The sequence below is a fragment of the Neoarius graeffei genome, chromosome 23, assembly GCF_027579695.1.
Source record: "Neoarius graeffei isolate fNeoGra1 chromosome 23, fNeoGra1.pri, whole genome shotgun sequence".
Taxonomy (NCBI): Eukaryota; Metazoa; Chordata; class Actinopteri; order Siluriformes; family Ariidae; genus Neoarius; species Neoarius graeffei.
The window spans coordinates 44,152,457-44,172,178 of record NC_083591.1 but is presented as its reverse complement, the minus strand read 5'-3'; the positions used below and the strand labels follow the sequence as shown (position 1 = coordinate 44,172,178).

The 19,722-nt window shown below is 41.8% G+C and overlaps 1 protein-coding gene across 1 annotated transcript in view; it reads right to left on the bottom strand.

Moving 5' to 3' along the window:
- gna11b (guanine nucleotide binding protein (G protein), alpha 11b (Gq class)) overlaps positions 1 to 19,722 on the bottom strand; it is a 155,468-nt gene that overhangs the window by 47,136 nt on the left and 88,610 nt on the right. The window contains exon 2 of the mRNA XM_060906218.1: positions 1,528 to 1,712. Within this exon, the coding sequence (XP_060762201.1) occupies positions 1,528 to 1,712 (185 nt within the window). The remainder of the gene's footprint in view (positions 1 to 1,527; positions 1,713 to 19,722) is intronic.

Below are 19,722 nucleotides of genomic sequence, written 5' to 3'. Positions count from 1 at the left end.
AAACAAACAAAAACAAACAAACAAACCCTTCCCATCAAATACTTTCATTCCATATTTTATTGCTTTTTCTTTTGGGGTGGGCTTGTTTGAATAGAGTTTTTATTTCGTCCTCGGTTGGTTCAGCAACACGCTCCACCATTTTGTTTTTCTCTCCTCACGGTATACGAGCTGATAGCCTAGTAGTAGAAGAGCCAATCAGAGCGCACGGTTGTTCATATCATTGCTCAGCGAATGTGGATAGAATAATCTTTATTACTTTATCCACACTCACTGAGCAAGGATATGAGCATTGCGTGCTCAGATTGGCTACTCTACTACTAGGCTATCAGCTCATATACCGTGAGGAGAGAAAAACAAAATGGCGGCATGCATCAAGTCAGATATATCACTTTATCATCAAGTATTTAAAAGAAACAAATAGCTAAAGGAATAGAGCCCCCCGCAAATATCTCCTGTTCCACTCTCCAGCTCAGTTGGTGACGGTAATGCACCTTTAAGTTGGTTTGCCAACCGCTAAAAAATCCTAAAAGAACATCATGGCAGAGCGTGTTGCTGAACCAACCGAGGACGAAATAAAAACTCTACTCGAAAACAAAGCCCACCCCAAAAAAAGCAACAAAATACAGAAAGAAAGTATTTGATGGCAAGAACGTATATTTTTATTTACCAAGAATAGCACTTTTCACAAATTGCTACTGTCATTTCGCTGGTTCGTTTACATTTTAAGTGGAAATGATTTTGCAGATTTCTGGTAGTTCGGAACACAAGACCCGCCAGGAGGAGTAGGCGCTTGGCCCGGTCCCCACCGACCACAGGAAGGCCGCTATAGGAACGGCAGTTCCACTCGGAACCTTGCGGTCTCTACGCCTTAATTTTGTATCCAGTTTTTAAATTTATCTAAATTTGCAAAAACTTAAAAAAAAAAAAAAGCCCCGTTTCTCAAAATCCAGTGAATGTGGATAGAATAAAACAGTTATTCCACTCAATCTCGTCATACATCGCTTATAGCCGACTCGATGCTATGCGCCTCATCAGCTATCGGCTCATGTACGACTCGATTTCGTGGAATAACTTAAAATTATTCTTCAATAACATCTGAGATTTTTGTCGTTAAATTCTCAGTTAAACTTCTGTCAGTCAGTCATCGCCATGTTGATCGACTTCTACTTTAATGTTCTTCGCCTTCCTGATCGTCGCTCCTGTGTGTACCGAAAGCGAGCGGTGCTTTAGTCCTTTCACCTCCTCATCCCTACACTCCGCTTAGCTTTATAAGCTTCGACTATAATGCTACCACCACCGTGCTTTCCATCACAGTTTGCTAACCAGCCGTGTCGAGCTTCTCACATAACCCGGACAGCAGCACTGCATTCTGGACCTCGGAGTCTGACGTTTCTTGACTTCTACACCTCGTTAAAACCAAGTTTAAGATCCCTGCCGACGTCTCGCACGAATCACTACTCGTCGGGAAATACTTCAACGTAAAAATTTCAGGATGCGTTTTCTTTTCCGTCTTCCGCTCTCCCTCACCTTGTTCTGCTCGTACTTGTAGGGGATTTTGAGCGTCTCTGTGGCGCGGATCATGGACTGCATAGACGTGTAGATGTTCTGGTAGACCAGCTTGGTGAAGCCGCGCTTGTCTTCGTCCGTGTAGCCGGCTCCATGGATGATGCGCATCTGTTTGATAAACGTGCTCTTGCCGCTCTCTCCTGTACCTGTAAGGACAAAGAGGTCAGGGTTTAAAAAGGTCAGCTCCTGTGACATTTCCCACGTCATAGCATCGGTTCGGTGGATATTGTGTTCACACGTTATCAGTTTCACGCAGTCGCAAAAGACCTGCTGATGCGCACGCAGCAAAAAAAAAAAAAAAGAAAAGTCAGTCAATTAATTTGAATCGGCAACTAGAAACTTTTCACCAAATGATTTCCTGCAATCAAAAGCACATCGCAGATACAACCCCGATTCCAAAAAAGTTGGGACAAAGTACAAATTGTAAATAAAAACGGAATGCAATGATGTGGAAGTTTCAAAATTCCATATTTTATTCAGAATAGAACATAGATGACATATCAAATGTTTAAACTGAGAAAATGTATCATTTAAAGAGAAAAATTAGGTGATTTTAAATTTCATGACAACAACACATCTCAAAAAAGTTGGGACAAGGCCATGTTTCCCACTGTGAGACATCCCCTTTTCTCTTTACAACAGTCTGTAAACGTCTGGGGACTGAGGAGACAAGTTGCTCAAGTTTAGGGATAGGAATGTTAACCCATTCTTGTCTAATGTAGGATTCTAGTTGCTCAACTGTCTTAGGTCTTTTTTGTCGTATCTTCCGTTTTATGATGCGCCAAATGTTTTCTATGGGTGAAAGATCTGGACTGCAGGCTGGCCAGTTCAGTACCCGGACCCTTCTTCTACGCAGCCATGATGCTGTAATTGATGCAGTATGTGGTTTGGCATTGTCATGTTGGAAAATGCAAGGTCTTCCCTGAAAGAGACGTCGTCTGGATGGGAGCATATGTTGCTCTAGAACCTGGATATACCTTTCAGCATTGATGGTGTCTTTCCAGATGTGTAAGCTGCCCATGCCACACGCACTAATGCAACCCCATACCATCAGAGATGCAGGCTTCTGAACTGAGCGCTGATAACTCGGGTCGTCCTTCTCCTCTTTAGTCCGAATGACACGGCGTCCCTGATTTCCATAAAGAACTTCAAATTTTGATTCGTCTGACCACAGAACAGTTTTCCACTTTGCCACAGTCCATGTTAAATGAGCCTTGGCCCAGAGAAGACGTCTGCGCTTCTGGATCATGTTTAGATACGGCTTCTTCTTTGAACTATAGAGTTTTAGCTGGCAACGGCGGATGGCATGGTGAATTGTGTTCACAGATAATGTTCTCTGGAAATATTCCTGAGCCCATTTTGTGATTTCCAATACAGAAGCATGCCTGTATGTGATGCAGTGCCGTCTAAGGGCCCGAAGATCACGGGCACCCAGTATGGTTTTCCGGCCTTGACCCGTACGCACAGAGATTCTTCCAGATTCTCTGAATCATTTGATGATATTATGCACTGTAGATGATGATATGTTCAAACTCTTTGCAATTTTACACTGTCGAACTCCTTTCTGATATTGCTCCACTATTTGTCGGTGCAGAATTAGGGGGATTGGTGATCCTCTTCCCATCTTTACTTCTGAGAGCCGCTGCCACTCCAAGATGCTCTTTTTATACCCAGTCATGTTAATGACCTATTGCCAACTGACCTAATGAGTTGCAATTTGGTCCTCCAGCTGTTCCTTTTTTGTACCTTTAACTTTTCCAGCCTCTTATTGCCCCTGTCCCAACTTTTTTGAGATGTGTTGCTGTCATGAAATTTCAAATGAGCCAATATTTGGCATGAAATTTCAAAATGTCTCACTTTCGACATTTGATATGTTGTCTATGTTCTATTGTGAATACAATATCAGTTTTTGAGATTTGTAAGTTACTGCATTCCATTTTTATTTACAATTTGTACTCTGTCCAAACTTTTTTGGAATCGGGGTTGTAGATCATTTCATTATTAACTGGACTTATTAAACGTTAGATGAACTACAAATAAGGTTAAGCAGTCACAGAGAAGTCTTGGTATGAGTTCAAATCTCAGCATTGCCAGAGGACCACTACAACCATACTTGGGTTTGTATATTAGTTTAGTTTATCGACTTCGCCACATTTACACATGATAACTAATTACAAACTAGCAAAGTGTGACGGGGAAAAGGAACACAACACACGCCAAACCCCTCCATGCTAAAACACGGTAATACAAACATTACATGACAGTATGTGCTGATATGAATTAATGCACGTGTTGTTGAATAGATAAGGGCCCGGGGTCCCACGACACCAAGAACTACAACTATAATCTCGCTTGGTCCTGCCATTCAGGGAAATAAATGCATGCAACTTAGGAATATAGTCATGGAAGGTCCCCCCCAAGTAGTAGCACATTATTCCGGGTCATACTGTACAGCATGGACTCCAAAACAACCCATGTACACACTCCGGTGGCTGATAAAACACGGATCCGCAACAGATTACGGAAATATAACAAAAAAGGCTCCAAAATACAGAGTGGTTACGAATTTTTTTTTTTTAAAGATACTTTTTTGGACTTTTTTCACCTTTATTGGATAGGACAGTGTAGAGACAGGAAATGAGCAGGAGAGGGAGACGGGGAAGGATCGGGAAATGACCTCGGGCCGGAATCGAACCCGGGTCCCCGGATTTATGGTATGGCGCCTTATCCACCTGAGCCACGACGCCCCCATACGAATTTTAATCCGGATGCATCACGGATGCTAATAATTTACAGATTGGTCACGGATGTTTCAGGATATTACAGATTGGTTAGAGATTATGCTTCACGGATAAAAAATTAACAAGTCTAAAACAAACGTTTGGACTGCCGAAGTTCATAATTCAAATATCTTGCCTGCATTTCCATGTTTTTTTTTTTTTAAATTATTTACTATTGAAATTTCGCCGAAAATAATCACATATCCGTGAAGAAAAGATCTGTGCTTTGTATTCTATTTTATTTTCCGTGAATCCGTATTCCGTGACTTCATGATGCAACAAGGATGTACAAAAGATGCCCGGGGGAAACAGAGCACGTGCTCAGACAACGTCACATGTAAATAATAACAATGACCTGATTGGTCAGATGTTTATCGGATCAGGTCCAGGCCTGGAAAAAAAAAAAATGCTCCAGAAGCAAATATCTCACTGATCTGGATAAACCCAGGCCTGGACTATAGGGATCGTTATGGGTTTGGTGGGACCACGAACCACACAAATTGCAGGGGACTGATTTATTTATTAAAAGGTTAATCGGTATTGTTGGACTGGGCCTTAAGATATATAAAAATTAAATCGGACACAGAAACTGTACGATATTAGCACTGGATGGCCGACAGAAAAGGGGTTTAAAAATATTTTTAAAAAGACCCATCCAAGACATTTTTGGATGAGCAAGAAGACTCACAAATCAATAAACTATACGGTTTTGAATGGTGATGTTGGTTTCAATTTGAAATAAAATGATGAAAGAAATAATACAGATCAAACTAAATCTTTGATGTGAATATTCTATTCAGAATTTGGCAAAAATTCTGCAGATTTGTGGAAAAATGGCGGCTTGATCTGGGACATGATCAATGGTTGACTACATCGCATTCCCTTAAAAAGGTTGTAGTCCACTGAAAAGTCTACAGTTATCACTAATTGTATTTTAAGTTGTAACTTTATACAACTAAGGATTGGTGCGCTCACAGAATAATCATAACCGTAATAAAACATCATGCAAAAGATTTGATCACCGTTGTAACTCCATTTTCCGCAGACCCAAAACCAATACGATCGTGTGTTTTGATCTAAACGGAAAGCCTCAGGGTCAAGGTCACTACTTCACCAAAAGTAGTAACTTAAAATCACTACGCCATATAAACATTGTTATAAATCTGCGATTTTGTTTTTTAAAACGAAAGCTGAAAGTTAGGTATAGAATATGTTTCTTACAGAATGTGTTACGATGGTAGCTGGTCTTGTATGAATTTCTGAGCTATAAAATGAGTCGTGGTGTATTTTTTACCATAGCGTGTTATTTGTGTGCGGGGAAGGACACACATTAACAATTTGCATGTGTAGAATGGAATTTTCCACTCCGACAGTTAGAAGTTGATCGCGCTTCCATTTGCGGTCTTTCTGTTACGCGGGTGATCTGTTCGGACGTTATCACTGAAAAGGTGAGTTTGACAGTTTTATTTTGTTTTAGTCTTGCAGTATAAGGCAATAGAATGTTTCTTTTTCATCTTGCTTTCATATTTCGTAGTGTTTGCGTATTTTTGGCCAATATTTTGCAACCATGGTCAATTTAGATGGAACTTTTGATAGACTCTACGGCCAGTCATTTTGCCCCGCCCCCGCCTCGCGCTCCGTCCGGTGCGGTAGTGATGTCCCGTTGCTTGCGCGCCGCAGCAGAGACCCGCGCGACCTTCAGCCGGTACAGTCACTGTTCTTTTACCACCGCCGTTATTCTCATCTTTCCGGTGTGTTCTTGATTTTTCCATTGTGTCCTATTTCGCCGTATCAAACACCCAAACTGTATCATATTATTCATATTTAAGTGAATAATCAATTCAGTCATCATAACTTGACATTTTTAACCCAAGCAATCAAAAAGAGGAAATTTATTCAACATTTTCACTCTTCTGTGAAGGAGGGGCTTTAATTCTTCATGATGGAGTTATTTTATATGGAAATCAATTTTACAAAAGCATTTGAATTGTAATCAAAAAAATGTTCCACAGTGGAGGCCAGATAAAGCAAGATACTATCTTTATTCTTATTAAACATGACAAAAGAAACATTGAGTGTTCGGTAAATGCAAAAAAAAAAAAGTAAAATTAGAAAATTTATTTTTTGACCATAATGTCCCAAATGAGAGAGCAGTTTCTGAGACGGACTCATAAACCAATTACATGTGCATCAAGTTATCTTGCACTCCAAGAAACTCCTTTTTCATCATGAGAGCGCTCAGAAGAGACTCGCCAGCCTGGTTCGACCCGTCAGGAAAGCCATGGTAACTCAATAAATCACTCTTTACACCCGCGGTGAGCAGAAAAGCATCTCTCCACGTCAGATTCCCCAAACAGCAAAGACTGGAGAAACATTGCCAGGTCTTTTTATAATCCTCACCCTGTCTAATTATACAGCCAAACGACAACACGGACCTCTTATTGAAGAACCTTCAACAGGCCTTTCATTCCAGAAGAATGATTCAAATGATGAAAAGCACAAAAAAAAAAAAAACCACCAAAAAAGCCGGCAGTGAAAAGACCACAAATGTTTTTTTTTTTTTAAATCATTAAAGATCTCATACATTTTCACGTTATGAGCACAAAGCTGACGAGCTCCATGCCCCGATGATTCATTAACTCGTCTCTCTTCCTGTTTGGATCGGTTATTTTGAGAACAGCAAAGGAAGGATTGAACTCCTCGAAGCGGCTTGACCCGTGCTTTGAGTGAGTTGACCTTACCCTGATTCCCTTCCTCTTCAAGAGCGTTCCATTGTTTTCCTGGTAGAAATCTTCAAAACAAGTATGACGGCATTCCCAGAGAAACGGCGCTTAACAAACTACTTCAGAGGAACTGGCGTTACCTGGCGTTTCTACTGTGACTGGAACACGAGTATGAACTCGCATTACATTAATGGCATTTAGCAGACGTACAACATACCCACAGCAGCCCGGGGAGCAGTCGTGTAACAGTAGGTGCCTTGCTCAAGGGCACTTCAGCCATTCCTGCTGGTCCAGGGAATTGAACAGACAACCATTTGGTCCCAAAGCTGCTTCTCTAACCATTAGGCCATGGCTTCCACCAAGAGATCAGATTACTGAAACTGAAAAGTTTCCATGAAGGCGGCGTTTTAACGTCCTTGCTTCTGTCTTCCATGGAAATGAAGCAACCAGATATTAAAGTGCATATCACGGGTAAATTCAGGAGCAAGATCAATGTAATTCTTTTTTTTTTTTACCTTGCGCAATACCAGAAAAAAATCAGTTGAAATCAAGCCATTTGAGGCGAATTGGTCCGCCTCTGAAAAAACTTGGCATTTGGATTTCCCGGCAAACACTGATTTTCATGACGTCGCGTCATGTGCGGGACGCCTCCTTCTGAATCCTACGTCAGCGCTGGTTTGTTTATGAGAAAACGACCTGGTGGTTTTCTGCAAATTTCTTCAACGTTATCACGTAATTATTAAAATGGTTAACAGATGTATCGTAGGAGGGTGTAGCAACACCAATCTTGATGGGATTAGTACTCATCGTTTCACAAAAGACCGGACGACAAGAGAGAAATGGGAGCGCTTCGCGCGAGGCACCCGGAAAAAGCCGAAGACCAAGCAGAGCCGAGAAAAAGACCAAGAAAATTGGCAATTCACAAGTTGACTGTTGCCAGGGTAAGAAATAAGAGAGACTATACTCTAAATTAGGCGTTCCTGTGTTTGTGTGGTACACGGATAATGTTATTTATTGACACACACAAAAGTAAACAACACGAAAGCGCTGGGCGATAATTCACTTACTTCACATGTATCAAGGGATCTGCGTGTCAGGGCTTGAGATCTTGGGACCTGTCAAACGCATTAAATGTATATACAACCCTGCTTCGCCGATTCCATGTGTGTAGCTTATGAAATCTTTCTCCTATAGTAGCCAGTACTCTTCTAAATTAAGAAATACATAATAGTAATTAGAAAAAATATGATTTATGTAACAATAGATAGATGAGCATTGATACACGAGTCCAAAATTCGTTAAAATTCGTATGGGGGCATCGTGGCTCAGGTGGTTAAGGCGCCATACCATAAATCCGGGGACCTGGGTTCGATTCCGGCCCGAGGTCATTTCCCGATCCCTCCCCGTCTCTCTCTCCCCCGCTCATTTCCTGCCTCTACACGGTCCTATCCAATAAAGGTGCAAAAAGCCCAAAAAAATATCTTAAAAAAAAAAATCTGGCTCCAGACTCCTTTGGGATTTTTCCAGACGTGTTTTATTTTTTATTTTTTCTGCTGTAGACAGATGGCCTTGTGCAAAATGACCCTTCTGGATGAGTGTGTAAAGGGACATACTTTCATATATTATAAAAAAAAAAAAAACACTAAATTGGTCCAGGATATGCACTTTAAAGGATGCAGAGTTCAAGACGGCCGGTATCGTGTCGCAAAATGCGACCCAATTTTGAAGAATTGCTAATCAATTTCCCCAGCGTATCGCACGGAAATTTTTGCAATGCAAAAAGTTGGCCAACTTCTCGAAGAAAATTATAATCTTTCCTTATTTCCTAACATTCCCAGGGTAACGAGGTTAGTCACTCGCAATTGTTCAGGGAGGGAGGGATGGATGGATGGATGGATGGAAGGAATAGTAAGAGACAATAGTTTTCCAAAACCTTTACTTGCACAAATTAAAACTAAATATTTTGCATCAAATTAGCCATTACGGTGTCGGACTTCACCTTTAACGTCGTTGGGGCATTATAACTTCAGCACAAATGCCATTATTCATGAAGTTTAGAAGTACATCAAAACCTTTAACATTACTCAGAACTCTTGATCATAAAATTAGGTTTAAAACGAGGGCTCAAACAGATGACCTTCCTAGCTGGATATGAGTAATGTGTAATGACCAAAAATGGGTCTTAAAGCTTGCTGTAGTATTTGTACCATTCCATTTACGTATTAGCACAATGATATAAAGACTCACGGCAATAAAACGTTGTTGTAAACATGTCATAAGACTCGTGTCTTTATTTTCTGTCACTCGCACATTTATGACTTAATATACAGGTAGTCGTCGACTTACGACCGATCGACTTTACGACCGTCTGGTCATGACTGGCAAGTGTTTCCCAGCTGAGCGTACGACAGTTTCCGCCCCAGCTCCCGGCAGCGCCTCTCGCCGCGTACAACAGTTTCCGCCCCAGCTCCAGGCACACGCGCAGTCTCTCTTGCGCTCGCTCGCGCACTCCGTCATACAGTTTCCGCCCCAGCTCCTGGTTTATGAAACGAGCAAATGCTCCCGCCAGCCCGAGCGCTGCAACAGCTGATGATGACGTAGACGACCCACAGCCGAGCACCAGTGATGCCAGCGGTCACTAAATTTTGTATTTTGCTACTGTATGTTTTACATTTGTATTTTGGTATGTTTCAAACTAAAATGTTTTCTATTTTTCACACCTGTATTTCGTATTTTTTGTTTTGCACATATTAAACGAATTGTACTGTACGCAGTGTAGTATGCAGTGTTTGACTTAAACCAAATAATGAGCCAAGGTAATGAAATAAGAAAATGTTGATAAAATAAGACTTTAAGATGATTACAATATCATTACACATCACAATATACTTACGTTCATTTAACATAGGCCGACTTACGACCAGATCGGTTTACGACCGGTCAGTACCTGTATACTGAAACCAAAAAAAAAATGCGCTACACACAATCACTATCTTGAACATTGTCGAAGCCACTTCTCTAACCATTAATTAGGCCACTTTTGGCCTCACTTTGTTTATAAATGCCTTGAGACCTCAAGAATGGCACAGGAATAGTTTTAAGCGTTAACAAATCTAATATAGCCTAGTGATTTTTATGATTAAAGTGATTTATATACAGTAGATAGCGGTCCGAAGTGAATGACCTTGACGTCCGTAACATCACAGCAGGAAGGCTATCGGTCTCATCGCCATTTCCGCTATACTAAAACACAGAGCTGACTGCAACTCCGATCCTCCATTTTGAGCTAATTTATCGCCATGCCACGTAGATGTGTTACTGGCGGGTGCAGCAAACACAACAGAAGGTGGATTTACATTGCATTTATGGCCCAACAATGTTCAAACTGCAAAGATTTGGACACATTTTACAAGAAGTTCACGGGCACATCGTGCGCCTATGAAGTGGTCTCTCTTCTGCTCTGGACATTTTACTGAAGACTCGTACGAGACCTCTGATCTGTTGAGGAGCGTTGGCTATAAGCCCGCACTGAAAGACGGTGCAGTATCAACAATTAAAGGAAAAGAAAACTACAAGAAAAGGAAAGCAAGTTCAGTTGCAGCAGTTCTCCCGGAGTGTGAGCCGAGGGTTGTTGGTAAAACCTGGAACGGGACGTGACATCATATCGCTCAAGCAGTGACCTCCCCGCGGTTGTTACTAAAACCGGTGACGTCCCGTCCCGGGTTTTAGTAATTGCCTGAGCTGAGCAGTAATGGTGGAGTACTCAGTATGGAGAAAATGGAGAATGAGTGGAGCAGCCGTCTGATTTCTCCGCTGGATATGCTTGCCTCAGCAGCGATATCTCACCCTTACGTGGAAACAGTGAATGAACGGAGAACTGAAAGTCAGATTGTTTCAAAAACAATCCGCCACAAGATCGGCCTTCAAGAAGCGAGAACACAGACGGGTAAGCGCCGACTCTCATTTGGATACAAAACAACAAAAACACCACCAATCGTCATTTACCTGCATTTAGATTAATACATGTAACTTGTATTGTGTGTTTAAGTTAGCGGTATAAGATTATTTAATTTGCTTCAGAATGTGATCGTCTCAGTTCATCTGATTATTTAATTAGCCTTTTACGTTTTATCAGTGAAAATGCATGCATGTACATGTATTCTGCATAAGTTATAACAGCGGTCCCCAACCTTTTTTGCGGCACGGACCGGTTTGATGTCAGACAATATTTTCACGGACCAGCCTTTAAGGTGTGGTGGATAAACTGTGGTATTTTCTAAATATAGTAATAAACGTGAATCCACTGTGTACTCGTATGCAACTTTATTAGCAGCATCCTTGTAACATCGCGTCAGCAACATAACATGAGTAATGTCCTCTCTCCAGCATTCTTGGTCGCTGAGATAAGCGTCTTGACATGCGTCAAGAGCAGAGCATGTGAGCGGAGCGGACGAATTTTGAAAAGAGCGCGGAGCGGGATTTTTTTTTTTTTCAAGGATGGAGCGAGGCAATGGCCCGCTCCAGTTTCGCCCCGTTACCGCTCACATCACGAGTTTGAAGCATGCCCAACGTGGCTCAGAATGAACGACAGCGGTGTTTGTTTGCCACCTGCGCTCCGCCTGCTCATGATGCGTTTAGAGGCGGCTCGGAAAAACGCGTTTCCACGTGTTAAAAATTAATTAAGTGGTTGTAATGGCTGTAAAAAGTGCGGGGGACAGAGGGCAGAGATACGGGAAGTGCTCCGCGTCCGCTACGCGCATGCGTGCACGTATTTTTTGAGCGAGCGTGGAGTGGAGCGGGATGTAATCTTGGTGGAGCGCTGAGCGGTAACGGGCGACGCGGCATGGTGCGACATTGAGCGGGGAGCGAGCGGAGCGACCACCTCCGTGAGCGAGGACCGAAATTCTCGCCGCTCCACTCCGCTCACATGCTCTGGTCAAGCGTGAGTTATAGACGGATGTAACGGAGAGAATCCGGTCATTTTTCAAAATCAAACATCGTTCAGACTCAGATAATGAATGAAACGGAAATAGTGCAGGTTATTTATTCTTTCTGTGTGGCCCGGTACCAAATGACCCACGGACCGGTACCGGGGGTTGGGGGCCGCTGAGTTATAACACCCATCCTGTTTTAATGAGAGGCAACCCACAGTCAGTGAAGTCAAATCAGTCTTAGTTGAGCGAGTCGATAACGGTATTTCTTACTTTCACCATAAATGTTTATTTATATGACTTTGGTCTATAGCTGTAAAAGGCCTCGGCCTTAAAACCGATTACCGCTGTGACGTCACGCACTCAGGGCTGGCTGGCTCAGCGGGGCAGCTCCAATGCCAACTTTGCGGTCGATTTTAACTCTCAAAAATATATTTTTTATTCCCATTTATGCAGCATACAAGAGTCAAAGATGGAGATACTATCCACTCAGAAATGTATTTAAAAATAAAGGCTCTGCGTATCTGCTTTAAGGATCATCTATCGGCTTCAACTCTTCTCCCAAACTCTATTCTTTCCCCGTAAAGATCCCACGGCCAAACAGCATCATGAATACCGGAACAGTACTTGAACACCCTGTCTGCCTCTCGCGGGTTCATGCTTTCCTTCAATATATTTCTCCAAAAAAAAAAAAAAAAAGGCAGCTATTTTCAATATTTAAAATCAACTTCCTCTAGAATGTTCATGAAGGAAAAGAAGCAATAGGCGTACACCACCGTCAATGAGTGAGCATGAGAGTGAGAAAGTGTGAACAGAAGAGTTGTTGGCAGTTCATAGAGGCCTTCAAGATAAATCCGAGCACCTCTTTACAAACAAAACCCCTGAATAACGACACATCGAGTGGAGTAACGTGGTTGGGTCAAGGCTAAAAGTGGCCAATAATGAAATAAACGGATTTCAGGCTCGGAATAACGATCAACAGCAAAACTTTTTTTTCTTCAATACTGATAACAAGCAGGAAATATTTGTAGAAGATAAATCAAGACATTTTGCATCACAGCAAACGGCCCCAAGTCAATCTCTTTCTCAAAGTCTACCAGAGACTGGTACAAACCTGTAGCAAGAAACACCACCATTTATAAGCTCGATTCATTTTAAATGCACTCTACTTACTTGCCACGTGTGACCCGGGATCGGTTTTACACCGGATGCCCTTTCTGATGCGACCCTCCCAATCTATCAGTGCCATGTCCTAAGCCCCAAGAACGCACTGCCTTGTGCGCCCCCAGTGGCTGGGGATGTTATCTAACCTGCATGTCTTTGGACTGTAGGGGAAACTGGAGCACCCGGAGGAAACCCACGCAGACACGGGGAGAACATGCAAACTCCACACAGAAAGGCCCTCGTTGGCCATGAGGTTCGAACCCGGAGGCAAACTCATCTTCGACTCAATCAAGATCATGCTAGCTGAGTGGAATATCTCCGATATACCACTCGATGCCAGCCAATATTATTTTAAATTATTCTATCTACATTCACTAGATATGAGCAATTGTGTGCTCTCATTGGCTATTCTACGTTTGCTTTTCCATAGCTCACAGTGCTAATGGAAGACACGTCATTACGTCGCTGTATACGTCAGTTACGTCGCTACGTTTGCTCAAACCTTGGCGCAAATATTGAAGCAAAAACAACGCAGAAGAAGCAGCAGCAACAACAACAACAATAATAATAATGGATGACTTTGTGTTTGTACAGCTGCTGCTTCTCGTCGCTTAAAAATGGCGATCTTTCGCGGTCTTGCTATTGTTGTTGGTCTTAACAACTCCGCCCCCCCCCCCCCCCCCCCCCGCTGACGTAAGCGGTTCTTTCCTCTGGCCCAGCAGAGAGTTGGTGCTAGCCTGGAACCGGTTTTTCTGGCCCCAGAGCCAGTTCTTTGTCAGTGGAAACAGAAAACCCGGTTCCAAACTAAGCACTGGCCCCGAACCAGCCCTGGAACTGCTTTGGTGGAAAAGGGGCATACTACTAGGATACCAGCTCATATACAGCGAGGAGAGAAAAACAAAATGGTGGCGCGTGTTGCTGAACCAACTGAGGACGAAATTTAAAAAATAATAATAATAATCTATTTGAAAACAAAAACCCCTCCACAAAAAAAAGGAAAGAAAGTAAGTATTTGATGGTAAGAATGTATATTTTTATTTTCCAAGAATTATAGCATTTTTCACAAATTGCTCATCATTTCGCCGCTTTGTTTACATTCTAAGTGGAAATGATCGTCGGATGTTTTGTGTAACGTTTTTATTTATCGGGTTTGCAAAAAATAAAACTAAAAATGCTCCGTTTCTCAAAATCCAGTGAATATGGATTGAATAAAACAGTTATTCCACTCAATCTGGTCGTACATGGTTTATACCCCCACAGATGTTCACATTTTCATCCAGGCTGTGATGATTGGCCGAGTTTTGTAAAATCTACCTAGCAACCGAAATGCGTTTTGATTGGTGGATGATGGTCCAGTTGTCTTAATTTAAAATAAATAAATAAATAAATAAATAAATAAAACCACACACACCCTTCAACACTATGAACATATTACTGTTAACCTTTTAACAGGAAGTGAATAAATGATACCAGTTTAATACGTCCATCTTACATTTCATATTTCTTTATGTTTACCATGATGTTAAAGTCTTGAATCTGATTGGTCGGCAGGTGCCGATATATTTTCTCCAACCTCACGCTGTCGGTAGTTCTGGCTGTCCAATTGAAATGCCACGTCAATATTAAATGCACTCGTTCTATGATGGTATTGTTTCTATAGTAACAGCTCATTCATTCACAGGGACTTGTGTAACAGACAAATAATAAATCAGTTGGATTTATATAGTGCCTGTGTCATACCCGAGGTCGCTTTACAATTAGGACGGAGGGAAAAATTAAAATAAAACACACTAAAAGATGGTCACGATGTCATTCTAATGGTGTAGCTCCCACAGTCCCGCCAAAAAGCACACGAAGATAAATCCCACACCGCCGCCGTCAGGCAACACCACGCTATGGATCCACAAAGCAAGCACAGAAGTATCGCCACGCAGAGCGCTGGTACGTCCTAAACCACCTGCACAGCCACTGCGCCAAGCACGAAAGCACCGTCACACAGAGCGCTGGACAACCATGATGTTAAAAGAGCCATGAGCTCACTGCAGTCCACAGCGAGGAGCACAGGCATCACCCACGGAGAACCAACGCTAAAACTGGGTCCAGAGCTACACCACAACCGGTGGACAAAAAACATAAGGGAAAATAAAAAATAAGCTCCAGTGAGAAGCAGCAGCCAGAACGCACACAGCGTGCTCTCAACCGGAAACGGTTTTTGTACGATATGCCACCATCTCACGCTATTTTAAAGTGGATTTATTAAAAATAAACCCTTATTTAACAAATGAGAATGTGTAAATCATTGCTGTGGTGAAGAAGTTTCCTGTAAGAACACATTTATGTTATGGACGGAGATCAGTTTCCCACTGCTGGAAGATCTTCAGCATACTAAATTTGATTTCTCTGCAAAATGACCAAGACAAAAAAAGAGAGAGACACATTATACGCAACTACACACTGGTAGGATACAGGATGGGGAACGGAAACTCCGTTCCAAATTCGGGCTCAATCCAAAAAGCCAATCAGCTACCCGTTCTTAATATTTTAAATAAATAGTGGTTCGGCTTATTGGTTCTTAAAGTGCCATTCCACCATTGGATGTATTCTTTGGCATAAAATACAATATATTTTATGACAACATGACTAGACAGAGAAATCTTTTAGCTTCAAAATGATATATCAAACATAATTTTTTGACAACGACAAGTATATTAATTTTGCGACCAAAGTCACCTACCCTTTTAATTTCCGCGCGTGATGTCATCGGCAGGTTCCCCTTCTTGTGTACCGCGTGTCGGTCTATTTTTAGACCAGGAAACCCCCAAAGTGAGAGAGTCATTTCTCCTCGTATATGGGGGCCAAAAAAAATTGCGAAAAGTTGAGTTAATCTTTCAGTTAGCTAGATTTATTGGTATTAGTTAGATTTATTGGTATTATTTTTATCGCGTTCTATCCGCCATTGCTGATATGTGCCACGTCATGTGGCACACAAGAAGGGGAACCTGCCGATGACATCACGCGCGGAAATTAAAAGGGTAGGTGACTTTGGTCGCAAAATTAATATACTTGTCGTTGTCAAAAAATTATGTTTGATATATCATTTTGAAGCTAAAAGATTTCTCTGTCTAGTCATGTTGTCATAAAATATATTGTATTTTATGCCAAAAAAATACATCCAATGGTGGAATGGCACTTTAAGCATAACCCTTTATAACTGCAAATAAAGGCTATGTATCTGCAAGGACGCATGTAGCGATCTGCCAGGCCCCGTCTTCGGAGCTACGTCAAGCATCAAAGTAACAGCGTTGTGATCTGAGCTCGCATGCATGGCTCACATCACAAACCGTATCAATCATCTTTTCAGGGTTAATGGAGCAAAGATACGTTCTGTTATCTCAACATTTAAATCAGGGCTTTGAACCGGTTCAAGGAACGAAAACGAAAACCGGGAACTTTTTCTATTTCACATGGAACAGAAACGAAACCAGAAACTTTATTATTTTTTTATGTTCCGGAACAGAAACGCTTATTAAAAATAATGGTAACCGGTTAATACCGGTTTTTATTTCGTTCCTCAAAGTTTCTGTAGCCTACAAATAAAAAAGTCATTCTTCTCCTGCGCAAGTTTCTATGACCCGCTGGGGTTCACTTCCTGTGTGACGTTCGCTGATTGAATGGAGAGAGCGGGAAGGTGGACTACTATCACGTCTCCATTACTGAGTGTCTGAGCAAAGAAGAGCCTGAACGATGCAACCTCCCTATTGGCTGTTTGTAAAAATGTATCAGTTGTTGCCCCTCCCACGGGAATCATCGCGGGCTCGAGAGACGAGACCTGACGAGTTAGTTCGTTGGTAGCAGAACAAAATGTCTGGACACAAATCGGGTTTTCAGAAAAGGAAAGAAAATAAACGGAGGGTCGAAAATACAAAAAAGGAGGCAGAAAATGCAAAACGAGTTTTAAGGTAGGACAAATGGTTACTTTTCTGAGGCAGCCCGCCGTGGCTGCAGGCCTTCAGTTGTCATTGAATGGTTACTTTTCTGAGGCAGCCCGCCGTGGCTGCCTGCAGGCTTATTTATTATAGCCCATTTAGTTAAAATAGTTGATATAAAATGTTTATAGTTATAGTTATGTGATGGTTGTCCTGATTTAGACTGGTGTTTTTTTTTTTTTTTTGGGGGGGGGGGGGGGGGGGGGTTGCGCGATGTTGCACCCGGGTCCAGATTAGGGCAGAACCGGCCCTGGCTACATTTCAGGTGTAGTTTGTTATGTATGTATGTACTTGCATAGATGTGTACTTGGTCTTCCAATATGGCGCTTAACAAACTCTCGCGGCGCGGTGACGTCATGCGGTAGCCCTCTATAGGGCCTGACTAGCCTTTGGTAACACACTAAACGAATTATCTTTCATTTTTGGCACTTTTTCTGTTTGTGTAGATGGGAAGACATACTGAGAATCCAAATCGCCAACATTTGAAATAATAATTGTTTTGAATTATTTCTTGTCTTATTTAATGAAGGTTGTAATAGAATTAGCCTACATTTGGCTTAAGCTGGATGAGACAGAGACATAATTTTATAGCCATTTGTTAAACAGCTGACAGGGAACGTAATTAACCGTTCCGGGAACGAAATTTTTTTGTTCTAACCGGTTCAGGAACGTCTATTTAATGGTGGAACCCAAAACCGGAAACGTTAAAATTCCGTTTCTGTTCGGAACGAACCAACAGGAAAAAAAATTCCGGTTCAAAGCCCTGATTTAAATACCCTTCATGGTGAAATGTGTTCATTAAACAATTTTTAAATAAAAATCTAAAAATCCTTGTAGTATAAAATCATTTTAAAGAAGAAATGAAGTCATTTTTAAAACTTGCATTATTTCTTAATTAACGTGTTCTTCAATTACGTTTTCGGTTTTAGTAACCTTATATTGTGACTTGTATTGGCAACTAATTGCAATTAAATATTATACTTATCGGCCTATTCGGTTTTTAGCCGTGTTGAATCTAGTTTGTTTGATTCACGGTGGGCGTCGCTTATCCGCGCGATCTTCACGAAACTTGTGCGAGACTTCGAAACGTCAAGTGTCAGTGCCACCATTTTGAAAACTGTTTTCCAAACGAAATATTGCACAAAAACGCGTTTAAATGACGATTACTGAAGACTTTTTTCAAACTTTCCTGACTGCTATGAAAACAAACACAACTTCCAGCTTGATCACGTCTGCATTCGAAAGACGGCACGCGCGTCTTTTGACAATGTTGATCGCTTTTACCCCTTTTCCACCAAATCAGTTCCAGGGCTGGTTCGGGGCCAGTGCTGGTTCATAACTCGTTCAACTTGCGAGCCAGCTGAGAACCAGTTTGCTTTTCCATAGCTCGCGGTGCTAAGGGAAGCCACGTCAGTTACGTCGCTGTATACGTCAGTTACGTCGCTACATTTGCATAAACCTTGGCGCGAATATCGAAGCAAAAACAACACGGAAGAAGCAGCAGCAGCAACAACAATAATAATAATAATGTCTGACTTCGCGTTTGTACAGCTGCTGCTTCTCGTCGCTTAAAAATGGCGATCTTTCGCGATCTTGTTATTGTTGTTGGTCTTAACAACTCCGCCCCCCCCCCGCTGACGTAAGCGGTTCTTTCCTCTGGCCCAGCAGAGAGTTGGTGCTAGCCTGGAACTGTTTTTTCTGGCCCCAGAGCCAGTTCTTTGTCAGTGGAAACAGAAAACCCGGTTCCAAACTAAGCACTGGCCCCGAACCAGCCCTGGAACTGCTTTGGTGGAAAAGAGGCAACAGATTTCCGCCCTACGTTTTACTTCCGTCCTACGATGTCTCGCACAGGTCTCGACGAATCTTGTTTACGGCCGTTGCTTTGACAAACGGACTGGTATATTACATAGGATATTTCAAAAACCACTCATAACTTGCCATAGCAGTGACGACGTAGCTATCAAAAATGCATTCGTATATTTAATAAAATAGAGATAAATAGAATTTTGATTTAAAAATCCTTCAGTTCTCCTTTAAGGTCATGCTGTTATTGGAAAACAAGACGACATGGTCATCACTATCCCCCGCCACGAGCATTTTTATGAAGACCTCTTAAATAAGCCCATTGCTTTAATATTGACTTATGATGTAGTAATTGCTAGGAAGCCTTCGTAAAACGCGACCCGGTGTTTTTTCAGTCGCATGATCATGCAAAGTTTGATTGACGTAGCTTCTCAGAAAACTTGTCTGGATCGAGTCTGCTTGTATAAAGTCCAATAACGAAAATCAAAGGCTGAAACTCTGAAAATAATAATGATTTTCAAACTCAATTTAGATCATGAATCGTAATACGAGCACGCAAAGTTTCATTGATGGAGCTTATGTAGTTTCTGAGAAAACTTGTCCGGACTTCATTCCTATATATCCCCTGTGTACTTAATGATCAACTTCCGTGTAGGAACGGTAACTGTGCTTGGTGTCGGATTGCGTCACCTCCCTCTAGTTGATTGTTTTCTGATAAACAGCAGCACGTCTCATCGGCTTTTAGTCCTTAGTGATTACAAAAACTGGA